Here is a 15,273-nt window from a genome sequence, read left to right as displayed (position 1 = left end):
ACCGTCTTTCCTGGGACTAAAAGTTCCATTTACCATGGCTGAAACATGGCTTAAGGCAACTAAAACACTTGTCCATTACAATTTCCCAGAACCCAGGAAGACGTCTTCAGTTGTTCGAACAACAGTCCAAAATTCGAAGATGCTCCATTTTCAGTGATATAAAATAGAAAAAACCAGCAACTCTTCTCGTTTAAGTAGCTGAAACCAGAGAATTTTGGTGTTTTTGCTTGAAAAAAAATGTAGCCAATCAACTAATTAGCTCCAGTATCCACAGCAAATGTTTGAATTGCTTCCCATTAAATTTGGTGTTCAGATTGATCTTGGTGAAAATTTGGAAAGGCGATTCCCACCATTTGATTTTCATATTGCATAATAAAGAAACTAGGAATCTCTTAATCAAATGATTATGCTTTCGATGTCAAGACATCACAATAACTGCCTTTTCTGTGTCTATATCTTCTGTTACAGAGTCAGGGAACCAGCTCGTAGTTCAAGAAGCAGTGAGGAAACCATCCATGCTACGCCGCCCAGCTGCACGCACAGGAGAGACAGTCTCTAGTAAGAACTATCAACATTTTACTACTGTGATACAACACAATGACAAAGGTATGCTACATGTTTAAGTGTCCGATTCCTGATGGTTAATTTAGCAATATTCTGTTTTTTAGATTGTCTCAACTGCAGTCGAATCACAGCTTTGAGCGACAGGCTGAACTCACTGGAGGCAAAGGTATGGACTCGACACATTCAGCCACATCCACATCACTGAGAAATATGATGTTATTGTTTAATTGCTCACACTTTTTATGTCTTCCTGTACAGGTCCAATTGCTCACTGCCCCGGTCTCCGTATCACATCGTCACCTTCAGGTTAAAGGAGGAACTGCACCAGAGGCCTCATTACTGATGGGGGCTGTGCCCGCTCAGGGAGCTCCTGGTGAGCAGGGACCTGCAGGTAGGTATATCATGCTGTCATGCATGGCTAAGCTTTAAGTTAAAAAATACTGCATGTTTCCATTAAGTGGAGTCCAGGGTTTTGTGTTTAGATAATTGAGTCAGAAATCACTCCTTGCAGCTTTTCTCTGGGAGCTGCAACTCTTTTTCTGCCCTCTACCTGCTCACCTCCGATCATATCCCATTTCCTTCCCTGCACATACACTCATTTCCTTTAGTAAAAAGTAAGAGCCCAGTTGTCTGTGCTGCTCACTTTCAGCTCTCTGTGGCTGTGTGGAAAGCAAACACTTGAGAGCATGGAAGTCCTCTCCTCTCCTGGAGTGGAGCCCAGCACTGGCTGCTGCTGAAAGTTCACTCACCCTGCTGCACTGTCAGAAAAAGTTTATAAAGTGGATCAGTTCTATTCAAGTCAAGTCAAATTTTATTTATATACCCCAATATCACAAATCACAATTTGCCTGAGGGAGCTTTACAATCTGTACAGACGCCTCTGTCCTTTAGACCCTTTATTCGGATGAGGAAAAACTCTCCCCAAAAAACTTTTAACAGAGAAAAAATAGGTGAAACTTCGGGGAGAGCCACAGAGGAGGGTCCCTCTCCCAGACAGACAATGTTTTGTTTAAAGAACAGCAACAAGAAAATCACATTAAATACAATTTTTTATGACCAAATTTCTGATACATATTATGTAAAGAATGTGGATCCAAGAGGGCGTTGAATGACTTCAGGTGTTGTCAGTGGGTCCTGAGCCCAAAGACATCCTCTTAACCATGGAGACCTGGAACAGGACAGGCCACACAAAGAAGGAAAGAAAGAGACAGAAAGATAGAGAGAGGGGAAGAGAAACAGCTTGGAGACATGTGGGAACAGAAGCAAAAAAAAAAGGATTAGAGAAATGCAGCAGTTATAAAAGTTATTCTTAAAATAGAAAAGTTGCAGTTAATATTTAATACCAGTGGGATTGTAATAGTTAATGACAATCCCAGCGAAAACTGGTGCTGTGTTCAAAGTCACTCCCTCAGTCATTCATACACTACTCCCTGTATGAGACACTCAATAATTTACTCATTAGTGAGCAGGAATTGAGACTTTGGACACTTATGAATCTTTGTCATTTCCACCTATAACTGTCAGCTGTATAGCTGCATAATGGACATTTTTGCATTCATAAAATGTGATGCAGTGCGTAGTGAGATTGTTAGCAGACAGCCATGCACACTACTTTTTTCGTTCAATCGTGTAATTTTTCATAATGTGAATAAAATTCACACACATAATTCTAACATTCAAGTAAAATGTAAATAGTGTACAATGTACAGTAGGAACTGTTCAGACACAGCTGATGTGTCGTAGGGGTTTGTGGCATTCATTGCTGTCTGATATGGTGTCTTTTTATACTACCAATTTATAGGCATTTACAGACATTATTATGTGCATCACGACTGAGCAAAGCTGGAGAGATCTTGCCTTGGAAAGTTACTGAACACATTCATTCTACCCAGAGGATAAATGTTTTTACGCATTGGGTGTCTGTGAGCATTCCTCTAGCGCCACCATCGGGCCAACATATACAAGATAATGAATGTCATGATCAAATAGGCAAATTACTATGACATTTACTGAGTGTATTCATGTTCCCATTTAATCACCTTTCCTCTAGCACTGCTGTATGTTAATGCTCAAAGAATAAGTGTTAAAAGTTATTATGTTGTGTTTTCTGATGCACTGCTGGGTGCAGTGAACAGTGTAACTTCTAGACTCTATGAGCAAAACTGTCAAAGGCCTTCAGCCTTGTAAGTCTTTCATAATTAAAACAATAAGCTCCACCAACTTAACATCGCAATCCTTTAACATTTTCAGACTCAGCTGCATCATCTTTATTCCACACCTTCTTCTCTCTTTTCAAAATCTTTTGCCTACATTACCCACAATGCAACTGAACCTTTTAATTTACAAACTTGTAGTCTTTAGACTCAAATGAAGCTGACTCAAGTGACATCACTTGAGGTAATTTATCAGACTTCATACAGCTCGCTTTGGAGCCACAAAAGGAATATAACTTTTTAAATTAAACTACCAAACAGAAGTCAGGAAAACTGGACTATAAGACCTCCATCCAAAATAAGAAGCCAGAATAAGGAGCAAAGATAAGGCTCCTTCACCTGGGAGAGCCTCCCTTAGATATGGAGGCAGGACCACCCACTAATCAACCCAACCAACAACACCGGAGAGACATAAGAAAAGAGAGGAGAGAGGGAGAAGAACATAAGATGGAGGGAGTACATGACACTTCCCAAGACCCGCAAACAGAGTTTGACATGTTAAATCAGTGGAGTTTCTAACATCACAACAGCCAGAGCTCTGCTCAAACTTATACCAAAGGCCTAATTAACAGCAGCATTTGCAGTGAAATCACTGAAACAGCAGTCATTTTCAGAAATTGATTGGCTACGTCAAAATGAATTGTTTCTTTATAAACTTCTTTGATTAATGAAAATATCAAATTTTTTGGAAGTGAAATTTAAATCATCCCTAACAATGACATAAACACAGTAATGAGAAGTCTTTTCGATCTGTTACTTAAATAGAATTGAGAGTTTCCAGGTGTTTTGAGTTCATATATTTCCACCTCTCAATTAAGCCACCTCTCCATTTTCATTACAGGTCCTCGGGGTGAAAGGGGGAGAGATGGGCTTCCTGGCAGAGACGGTAAATTGTAACCATGGTTGCCTTTCATTCGATGTAAACCCATTTAAGATGTAAACCAGTTAAGGCTTCAACATGATTACTCATGACTGTTTCCTCCTCTTAGGGAAGCCAGGCTCTCGAGGGTTGCCAGGTCCTTCGGGGCCTCGGGGGGACGCTGGGACAAGGGGCCCATCTGGATCCCCTGGATTGAAGGGATCCCCAGGACCTGCAGGTAAGAGAGGACTGACTAACAGCTCACTGTTAGTGGACAGGTGTGAGCTGAGAGAAACAAATGAACCTCGTCTTAGTGGGTGTTGACACAGTTTGTCGTAAAGATTTGTGTGTTCAGGCCAGTTGTACACTTGCCTGTCCACTTAACCTATTGTCTGTAGAACAAGATGTTTGAATGGCTCACTATTGGCTAAAGACCTGTGGAAACAACAGAGGAAAAATCTGAGAGATCTCCAACAAGCCTGACCCATTATGTCCTGCTCGAGAGTGTTTGTCTTTCTCTTAAACCACAGTCGGTCAGCCCACAGACCCTCCAGTGGTAAATGTCAGCGTTCCAGTGGGCCCTGAGGCCTAACTTACTGGAATCTGGGCATTTTGTTGGTCGGCTTTCAAAATCATATGTTTCTAAAAGTGCTGCTTCAGTGGGCAGCAAAAGCATTTGTTTTCAGACTACATATAGCCTAACATGTGCTGCTGCTCATGGTCACCGAACCAGAACAGACACTGACTGGGTTGCACCACCAAAGATTAATTTAATCTAAGATAATGTACTTGCCAACCTTGAGATTTAAAAAATATGGAGGTTTTCTAAACCAAAACGGCGGTCTGGGGGACCTCCCTGGGAAATATTTGGGTCTCATAGCCTTTTTGTTCCTGCTTTCTAGTGGCCTTTAAAGAAGGAAAATGAGAAAATATGTGACACTTGCTGGCTGGAAAACACAATGGGACAATGGCTTTTACTTAGTCCAATTTCAAATTTGATTACTATAACACAGAAAGTTAATATTTCACAAATGTTTTAGTAAGGGCAGGTTAGTTACACTGCTCTTAGAAAAAAGGCCTTTTCCCTTAAAACTTTTTATAAGAAATGGGAATGAGAATTTTTCATAAATCAGGAGAAATATGGGATTATTGTGACCCCAGGCAGAAACCGAGAGAGGGCGCTGAAAAAAGGTAGTCTCTCAGGAAAACCAGGAGGGTTGACAAGTATAAAGATTAGTTCTAATTAGAGTTTAGGAACATTGGGTTTAAAATGAATAAATCCATACATAAAATTAAGCAGGGGGAGAAAAAAAAATAGAATTAAATAGTGGTTATATAGTCAATAAAAATAAATAGTTTATTCAGTATAGGGACATTGGTCGCCCGTGGACACCCGTGTGTCCCAGGGGAAGTTGTCTATTCAGAAGGTTAATGTTTTGGCATACAGCTGATTAGATCGCCCTCAGTAACTCCAACAAGTAACCATCGTCATGTTCAATTTCTCACTTTCATAACAAACCAAATTTGATGAGAATCAGTTCAGAATGAAGTGAATTACAGGTGATTTTGTAGTGAAATCTGCATCTCTCAGTGCACATCTTTGTTACAATCCAGCCTCCTCAATATGACACACATCAAATCATGAACGCAAGATCTATTTATCTATGGTTTATTAGCTAGCCAAAAGGTTTAAAAAATGGTTTCATAGCTAGCTTAAAAGTAAAAAATCATTATATTGTTTGCTAGCTAGCTAAAAGGGTTTTTAAAAGTTAGATTCCTTGCTAGCTAGACAAAAAACATTACATTGTTTGCAAGGAGTTTAAAGTTTTGGTGCAACAGAAATAAATGTAATTTGAATTCATATTTATTATTTCTTACGTTTATGCTAGTTTTAAAGTTGGGTGCAACATAAAGTTAAACCATGCTTTAATTGGGTTTAAAAGTTAATCCTTGTTTGTGCAAACCAGCCGCTGAATCATAAATCTGCTCTGTGTATTCAGAGCTTACTGTGTACAAATAATAAATGACCTGTTGGAAAAAGTAAATCCACAGGCAGCTGTGACTTGAATGATAATAGAGAAAATGGCAGTATAAGTGTGTCACAACATCTGCTCTCACTATAAGCTGTTATTTCTCTGCTCTGGATCATGAAGGGAGTGCCTCTGCTCTCAGGCTAACATATGACCCCTGCTCTGTGCCTGCTGCTGGGTAGAGATGAGATTTAGAGCAAAAGTTAAACTACAAACCCACTTTCTAAGAAGCACCATGTGACTTCAATCTGAAATGAACATGAGCTATATATACACAAATCCCAGGTCCTTATGATTTCCATATGCCTGTGGTGTTATTGTTTTTTCTATCTCCATTACTTCATAAGTACCCAGGAAGAAAACCACGACTGTGACTTGCATCTGAAGCTGTGTTTTCCTTATTGTGCTGGGTTTTTTTTTTCATTTTAAAGAGGAAGATAAACACAGGACTGGAATGTGTCCAGTGTCACTGAAAATGTAGACAAATATGTTTTGGAGCCGGGGGTTGTGGGAAAGATGGTATAAAAGTGAACTTGTGTTGTTGGGACAAGTGATATTGTACATTATGATGAGTCCTGATAAGTTACAGAAGAGTTTAGGCTCATATTTTGACACGGCGTCACCCAGCCACACTAGGGAATCATTATTCCACAGGAAAAAAAGAAAATTGTTTTCCTCAATATGTCACATAGACCACTTTGATTGAACATTTGTGCTGCAGACTGTAGCGTGTAGTCTCCCCGGTGCAGCCAAAACACAGCCGGTTATGCTGCAATGTTTACTGAGGCCAAGTGAAAATGGAACCATGGAGGTGTCGAATCAGAGCTGCAATAACATTACCTTGCAAAGCAGTCATTAGTGGACTGTCATTGTCAGCTGCATCAGTACATAAACAGAGAGGTGGTGAGTTTGGGTCTGTCTGAGGGCAAGAGGTGGTGTTTATGAGGCAGCATTGACTCAGGAGAGTCCAAACAATGGGGTCAGACGTAGTTGTGGTGGTGGTGCTTTTTTTTCCCCACCTTCATAAAAAAAATGGCTGGAGGAGGAGGAGAAAGGACACTTTCACTGACCTGCCCATATGGACTAACACACATGTAGGCTACAAAAGCCAGCGGTAAGAATGCAGTGAACATTTAATTTACTCTGAAGCAGTGCCAGTAACACTTTGCAGAGTTTAATGGTGTTTATTTGAGCTTTCCCAGCACCGGACCATTAAACACCCTCCTCCTGTTAATTACAGAGAAACACAGTCAGAGTCATACTCTCCTCCTCCTCTGTACAGCTGCTGACTTTACTCCACATGTGCACAGACACACACATACATTCCTGCCAGACACTATTATGTTGTATCATTCAGCACTTTATCTAATCTAGCTCCCCTCTGGTCTTTGTCACAGTTTATCCTCCTATCATCACATCAGCCGCAGTCATTTATCATTGTTCTCTCCAGGAGAAACTTTTAACATCATATTTTGCAATAATGTACTTCCTGTCTTTCACCACAGTGATGTTTCTCTTCTCCCTTCTTTAAGGCCCCCGTGGTCCACCAGGACTCCCAGGAGAGAGGGGTCTACCAGGCCCGCCTGGCCCTCCTGGGCCTCCAGCGCCAGCCAGTGCCCACATCCCTGAACCAGACCACAGTAAGATCCTGGACAGCTGACAGACTTCCTGCAGTCTCTGTACAACAAATTCCACACTAAATAGATAAAGTATTCTTTTTATTTATTATAAATATGAGTCTTAAAAGAGTTTGCTTGAGCGTTGCACTCCTTAAAGTTAAATTAGTTGGATTTGTATGTATATGTAGACACACCAGAAAGATGGTTGACTTATTCGGGGGACGTCAAATACCGACGTTTTGGGTTTTGTATGAGTCTCTACTTTGTTTTGGGGAAAATCCTGCATAGTTTGCCTTTAAAAATTGTTGGACTTTTTATGGACAGTTCACAAATCAGTGCAGCAGAACCAGACACCATCTTTTTTATTCCACACATTATTTTTCATTGTCAAAATCAAGCACCAATACCATATGACTAAAAGTCAGTCAACACCGACCATCACATCTACATGAGATTGTTGGACATCCTCGTCTAACCGCGTCTTTATGGACTTCACTTTGTGCACAGAGGCACAGTCCTTCTGGAACAAAAAAAACTGATGCCACAAAGTTGGATCTTCCCAGTTTGCTAAAATGGCTTCGTATCCTGTGGCATTAAGGAGACTTTTCACTGGAACTAGGGGGTCTAGCCCAAACCCTGAGAATCAACACCAGGCCATTGTCCCTCCACCAAACTGTACAATATGCATTTTGCATCCCAGTAGGTAGCGTTCTCCTTGTATCTGCCAAACCCAAATCCATCCATCAGACTGCTAGATAGCGATGCATGATTCATCACTCCATGTTTCCACCGTACCAGTTGCTGTGTGCTTCACACCACTCCAGCTGCTGCTTCACATTGTGTATGGTGATGTGAGGTTTGTGTGCTGCTGCTTGGCCTTTGAAACACATTTCACGAAGCTTCCGATGCACAGGTCACGTGCTGATGTTGCCTCCAGAGACAGTTTGGAACTCTGTGGTGTGTGATGCAACAGATGATAGATGATTTTTACGCAGTTTTGCACTTGTTGGCCTGCTCTGCAAGTTTGCATAGTCTGTCACTTCATGGTTGAACTGTTCTTGCTCCACGGCACTTCCACTTCACAATAATAGCTCTTACAGTGACTGGGGCAGATCTAGTAGGGCAGAACTTTCAAGAACTGACTTGGGGAAAAGGTGTGATCCTATGACAGTCCCACATTTAGAGTCACTGAGATCTTACAACCTATTCTAAATGTTTGCCTATGGAGATTTAATGGCTATATGCAATTGTTGTAGCTGAAACACCTGGAAGCTATAATTAATGGGGTTGTCCCATGACTTTTGGCTTTATTGTGTACATTACTCTCAATGCAACTTGACTGCCAAAAGTTAGGCTACAGAATTGATTGTATTATGCTTGTTGCGACTAATGTAGCCTCGGCTGAAAGTTACAAACAGAGATGAGGAGAAAACCTGCAGCTGGGAACTTTTGTCTCCCCCCTCTGGCAGTGAGAGTAATTACACACATACACACACACTGTCAAACAAGTGGGGAAGAAGACGACTTAGGAACTACACTTCTGCCATACTCCCAGTTGCTCCTGTCTGCTCCGTCAATAAGGTTGCTCCCAGCCTTGTGCAAACTTGTTTGGCAAGGACTTGAATGTAATGGATGTTCATTTATATGTAAAGTCCTGCACAAGGACAAGTGTGTACGATTTAGTGGTGGCTGCGAAACATGCAAAAAGATTACACTTAATTTCTGCCATATTCTGTGCATAAATTCACATAAATCTTACACACTGGACCTTTCTTTTCTTTATATTTAATTTTAATGTAAGAAAAAAAAATCAGTTTGCCATGCATCCAGCAAGTGCCGTGTACTAAAATTCAATGAAAGCCTTTGTTCTCAGGCAGGGTGATGCAGGTTTCACACACTTCAAGCTGGACTCTTCAAACCCTTGATTTTCATGTGTATTTAGCAGCCTCACAGACATGTTCTCTCATGCTGCGTGAGAGCTCTCACAGGTTTTCTGACTAATGATAAACAAAAGAAACAAAGAGAGAATGAGAAACAGACAGGATGGTGGTAATCCTTTAACTGCTACTTGCTCTTTATTGTCTACCGGCCAAGTAGAACAGAATCAAAGCGTATTAAATGGAGGCAGAGACGGTCTGAGGTTGACACAGACTTCACATGCTGCGATGAGAACCTGTCCATCACTGATGTCACTCAACAACTTCCAGATGTAGGCCGCTGCTCAGACGGCTAAGGGGGGGGGGGGGGTGTGAGACAGATGGGGGCCTGCACCGGCTCTTTCAAGGTCAACACATTGGCGGGTTTTATGTGTGGATACAGTGGTAAAACAAAGTATGCAGCACACACATTTGTCGGTTCTGGGTTCCTGTGTGGAGAAACCTGTGGGTACGCTGAGGTTGGCATGATGATTTCCGAGACTGCAAGCCATTTCTCTCACATCAAAGTGACGGTAGGGGACTTGAAGGGAGGGGAGGGGAGATCTGCACTGAGCTTCCTTTGGAAAACACTGGATTATTTGGCTTTTACGTCTGCATCAGAAGGTTGGAATTCCCTTCTGCAGAACAGGAGAGGGTTCCCAAACCAGCACTCAGAGCGTGAAGCAGTGAAGAGGAAGACTATTATAAGACGTGTTATAAGACATGTTTAAGGTTCAGTAAGTGATACTGGGGCCATATTACAGAAATTTCCTAATTTGCAGATTAAAAAAAAAAAAACATCACAGATTAACAGTTCCTAAATCAGTCTTCCTATTCCAACTTAAGATAAGAACATGTATTACAAACATCCTAACTCCCAAAAATCTTAAACAAATTCTCCTAACTTTAAAAACAGTTTAGTGATACCTACTGATAAAAATTCATGCATGACTTATATCACCACCGCAACTGCTTCCTTGTTCACAAACTTGGTAGCCCTGCCTCTTCTGCTACATAGACAAGGTGGTGCCTGTAGAGGGCGAGAAGTGTCCATTGTTTCACACTCAACTTGTTAGCTGTTTTGAGTACAATATACAGGTTCTCTCAGTGCACTTCGTTTTGCTGTAAATGCCAATGTGAATGCACTTATGCACTCAAAACAAAAAGTGTAAGTACAAAAGTATGCAAATTGAAACTCAGTGTATGTCTGTTATCTGTTATCTTAGCAAACTATCTTCCAAGTTAGCATTGTAGTAAAATTCCAAAAAAGAACATCTTTGGATTTCTCTACAGATGTTACCAAAATCTGTAACTTATTTGTCTTGAAGTTCGTGCCCATCGCAGTTTTCATCATTTTTTTTTGTATGTTTCAGTGAGAGAAGTGCTGGTTGCTAGGTAACTGACCAAAAAGTTGATAAGCGAAGTAAAGATTTAGTATCCAGGATTTCCTAACCTGAGACAAAACAGGATATGATCAGATAGGATTCCTAAAGTTCTTCTGTAGTATCAAAATGAGAAAAATCTAAGACTATCTTAAGACTTCAGATAAGTAGTGTCTGTAATACGGCCCCAGGAGAAAGAGAGTCGATTCTTGAGTCTTATCCTCAGTTCATCAAATAGTTATGTTTTAGGAATGAGACTCAACTATCAGCTATTTTTCTGACCTGTGATTAGCTAAACGTTTCTGTCAGGGCCTTGATTTTCTAAAGCCTGAAAACAGCCAAGAGGAGGAGCAGAAGTCTAGTTTTCTCTCAGACCACTTGAACCACATTATGTTTAAAGGTTATTATGGAACTTTTGCACAATGACGCCAAAACTAAGCTGCCTGCTCCACCTTTAAGGTACACATCCCTGTGCATTCTTAGTAGGAAATGAGGAGAGTGTGTTGGATGTCACCTCTGTTTGCGGCGTGCAGCTTTCTGGCAGCAGGAGGATGTTTCTGGCTGTCATCCCTTCTCCTCCTCTTCCTCCCCCTCCTCCTTCTCCTCTCTGTATCTCCTGGAGTTTCATACTGTGATTGGATCTGTGTTTCCTGTCTGTATAAAATGACCCAATGACCGCACACTTCCTGTATCGCTCACACGTTCACCACCCTTTTCCTCTTGTCCTTTCTCTGCAGGCTCTTTTTAGTCAGTGTTGTTACACAGTGGATACGGAGAGGCTTTTTATACTGTATTACATAACTATATTTTAAAGAACGTGAAACACTGATCTACTACTGGCAGTGCTTTTGAACACATTTTAGTGTAGTTTACCACCCTGCTGAAGTCATTAGGTGAAGTTTGAGTATTGGTTGGAAAACACTGCCCTCTGGAGGTTGTTCTGATGTAATAAAGAGGGCTTTCGTTACAATGAGCTTCAAAAACATCACATACTAAAAGGCATACATCAACATTCTTCAGGTTATCTTCTGAAGGGAACACTTCCTCTCACTAAAACATGCTCATTCACTAAAACTGGTCTACCCATGAGTTGCCACAAAGGTGTTGACTGTCATCTATGGAAAGAATTTGACTGGGAGATAAAAATGAGATTTTTTTAGGGCTCCATTAATAGTTTCAGTGTTTGATAAAGGTTCAGAATCAGCTTTATGTTGGCAAAAATATGGGATGACTCACATATCCTCTGGGTATGTCCAATACTTCAGGGATCTGGGCGAGATATAAAGGAGGAGACAGAAAAAAATAATGAAAATTGTCTTCCCCATGGATCCGATGTTGTTTATACTTGCAGAACCACCCTAAAATGCAATGGATAAAGAGCAAAATATATACTTGTATGCATATTTCTACTGATTGCTAGAAAAATGATAACTGTAATTTGGAGGAGAGCACTTTCACTGACACAAACCCAATAGACTCAGAGACCGAAACAATGGACATTATTCTATTGAGATGGACTTCTGTTATGTTGTACTTGAATGTCTAAATGCTAGAATGTGACCAGACCAGAAAAAAAGAAAAACAAAGAAAAGCTTTTTGTCAAGGACTTACCAGTAGTTATTTACGATTTATGTCACAGAAATTTAAATAAAGGTAAATAAAAAAAACAGTATCATTTGATTGATGGAGCTTGTTGAGGGTACAGCATCATATATAGTACATGCTATAAAGCAGCGCTACACAATGACAGATTATTGAAGATATTTTTTATCAGCTTTCTTCCTGTTTGTAAATACAATCCTTTGCCAGGAAAGTAGCTCCCATTAAACACACACATTTTGTTTTAACTCCAGCTCGTGGAAAAGACCCCTTCTTCACCAACACTTTCCCTGACTCACGAGGGTTGCCTGTTCCAGGACCTCAGGGTCCCCCCGGGCCTGTCGGTGAGTGTTTATCACAATCCATACTGTGTTTATCTCTGTACTGTGCTGCGTTTGTGAGATAGATACAATTATTTCAAATGCGTTTACATACAAAAACACAGCAGATGCACACTGTAGGTAGTCTTATACTGGGGGTTATCTAGTGTTTACTGTTTTTCTAAACCCTGTAAAGAAATATCTGCTTATGAACGCAGAATCTGTAGGTAAGAGACAAGATTTTGGTATTTGAAGTGTTCTGGTTACTGTTTGATGTGTGAGTAGTATCATGAAGTCCTGCATTTAGAATTTAAGTAAAGTAAAAGTATGTAAGTATTGTCAGCAATACTTAGATAAAATAAACTTAAAGCATTAAAAATAAAAGTACTTAATGTGCAGTATAATGAGCTCTGTCAGTGTTTTACTATTCTGACATTTTTGGATTCATATTTCTTCTCATTAATGTGTTTGTTGCATGTATGCTGTAGATGTTTAAGGCTGAGCTCATTTTAACAGTTTCATAATGCTGTTGGGTAGTTTCATCTGCAGCCATGTATCATTTTCTATCAGATCATCATATGTTTGCAGTGTTGTTGTATAAGGGGACACTTTATCCTTCAGTTTAGCAGAGACATTTGCATTCAAACTCACCACATTTGGAGATAACATGGTTTTCACTGGACTTAAAGGGTATGAAAAATTGTAATCTGAAAAGTAACAAGTAACTAATACTGTCAGACAAATATAGTGGTTGTAAAAGTACAATATTTAGCTCTGAGATGTAGTGGGGTAAAAGTATAAAGTTGCATAAAATGGAAATACTCAAGTAAAGTCCAGGTATAATACTTGAGTAAATTTACTTTGTTACACTCCAGCAGAAGGGCTGGAACAGACTGGCCAAAATGCAATCTCAGAACATCATCTGACAATGATTTAGCTTTTTATGAACTTTATTTTGTTTTTCTGCATTCATATGCAGATAACAAACAGTTATCAGCCATATCGTCTTGCTCATCATTTTTGTGTCTTTTGTTGCAAATCGAACTGTAAACAATGATCGGTACATGAAAGGGGCTTGGCTCAGATATCTGTTGTCTTCATATCTGCTGGCCACACTGGAAGTCCCAGACTTCAGCAACTGAATTGTCATCAGACGATAGCCACTGATTTCCAAGATTGTTGTTTTTCCAACACATACTTGCAAATTTTATCAATTTCTCTCAACTTTCCCTGACAAAATTCAATTTTAGAAAAATGCTTATTCTAAACCAGGTAATGCAGTCCACACACTGAAAGTTGTAGGAGCATCTGTGGGTGTTTGTGACTGAACATAGCTTCAGTTTTTCTCTCTTTTTTGTTTTGTTTGCAATTTAATTTTTATTGAAAGACATATTTAAGTCATACACTGCCCAAGAAAAGAAATATTTTTCTTTCCGTTTTACTTTTCAACAGCAAACAAGCCTCCCCACCTCCCACTCATTCCATCCCACACTTGCCTTGAATGTCCATGAGGAACAAGTTGAACACAAAATATGGTTTCATATGAGAAAAATGAAGAAGAGTAGAAAATTGAAAAGATCTTGTAGATAAATTACTTTCACTGGCTTCAGTTCATTGAGGTTGACCTCACACTTAAAAACCAGCACCACCTCCTCTCAGTGGGTAAAGATATTTGTGAATCTAATGCGAATCTTTCTGTCTGTCACGCAGGTCCTCCAGGTCCCAGAGGCCCGGTTGGACCTCCTGGCCCATCAGGACAGAATGTAAGCTCGCTCACAGCCCAGTGCTGCACTGCAGAGTTTAACACTGTCAGATTTGTTGCAGCACAAATATATATCATTGTCATTTTTAATTTCCTCTCTGACTCAACACAGGGTAAACCTGGAGCCCCTGGAACGCAGGGCCCTGTAGGGCCAAAGGGAGAACGTGGGGAAAGAGTGAGTCCACTCAGAGCTTTATGATATTTTCATCAGTCTTCCACATCTTCATCCTTAAACAGAACTCTCTTCTTTGGTGTTACAGGGTCCCTTAGGTTACCCAGGAGAGAGGGGCTTCAGAGGAGAGCCGGTAAGCCACCTCCACCTCCACTCTGCTACCTGGAGGATTACAGAGTAAACAAACATATTGGGGGGGGGGGCATCAACACATGTCATAGGTGGTTATATTACTGTGAACTACACTGACCAGCAGCACTACAAACCGACGAGACAGAATGAGCTCTTTCTGTTGAGGTAAACTGCTGCAGCACTTTCATTCATGTTTCCATGTCAGACTCATTTGGTATTTCTTCACAGGGAGCTCCAGGTCCCAAGGGAGAGCCAGGAGAGAAGGGCTTACCGGTAAGAAAGTAGTTGATGGTGGTTCACACTTCTCACGGTGTCACAGGGCCGGGACGGGAGGGTTTTGATTTTAGTTTGAATATTTAAAAAAAAAGTGTTAAGATTCCTTTGTTGAGCATTAAATATGTTCTCTGTGTCTGTCTAACCCTTATTTTTCTTTCACCTCTTCCTCATTTTACAAGAACAATCTAAATGTAAGATATTTTTATTTCTGTCATCACTTGTTCACTTTGCAATGCAATGAGTCTCTTCAGTAACCTAAATCAAGTCTAACCATGACCCAGATACCAGGTTATGGTTATGATCTTTCTACAATCACCATGTTTATGACTGTGATTGGCATCTCTTTTTCTCTCCAGTCCATTCTTTCCTCCCTGTTGGTGGTCATAAAGTGTCTGTTTTACATGGTCGTGTTTTTGATTTTAGCTGTTG

The 15,273-nt window shown here is 40.4% G+C and overlaps 1 protein-coding gene across 2 annotated transcripts in view; it reads left to right on the top strand.

Moving 5' to 3' along the window:
- Positions 1–15,273, top strand: part of emid1 (EMI domain containing 1) — a 91,157-nt gene that overhangs the window by 68,762 nt on the left and 7,122 nt on the right. For both annotated transcript variants that reach the window (XM_084728897.1, XM_084728898.1), the window contains exons 4-14: positions 469–558; positions 669–730; positions 823–955; positions 3,619–3,663; positions 3,767–3,874; positions 7,199–7,306; positions 12,437–12,526; positions 14,213–14,265; positions 14,377–14,439; positions 14,525–14,569; positions 14,797–14,841. In XM_084728897.1, coding sequence (XP_084585023.1) covers positions 469–558; positions 669–730; positions 823–955; positions 3,619–3,663; positions 3,767–3,874; positions 7,199–7,306; positions 12,437–12,526; positions 14,213–14,265; positions 14,377–14,439; positions 14,525–14,569; positions 14,797–14,841 — 842 coding nt within the window. The remainder of the gene's footprint in view (positions 1–468; positions 559–668; positions 731–822; positions 956–3,618; positions 3,664–3,766; positions 3,875–7,198; positions 7,307–12,436; positions 12,527–14,212; positions 14,266–14,376; positions 14,440–14,524; positions 14,570–14,796; positions 14,842–15,273) is intronic.

The sequence above is a fragment of the Lutjanus erythropterus genome, chromosome 10 (assembly GCF_056507025.1).
Source record: "Lutjanus erythropterus isolate fLutEry1 chromosome 10, fLutEry1.hap2, whole genome shotgun sequence".
NCBI lineage: Eukaryota > Metazoa > Chordata > Actinopteri > Lutjaniformes > Lutjanidae > Lutjanus > Lutjanus erythropterus.
This window is presented reverse-complemented; position numbering and strand designations above follow the sequence as displayed.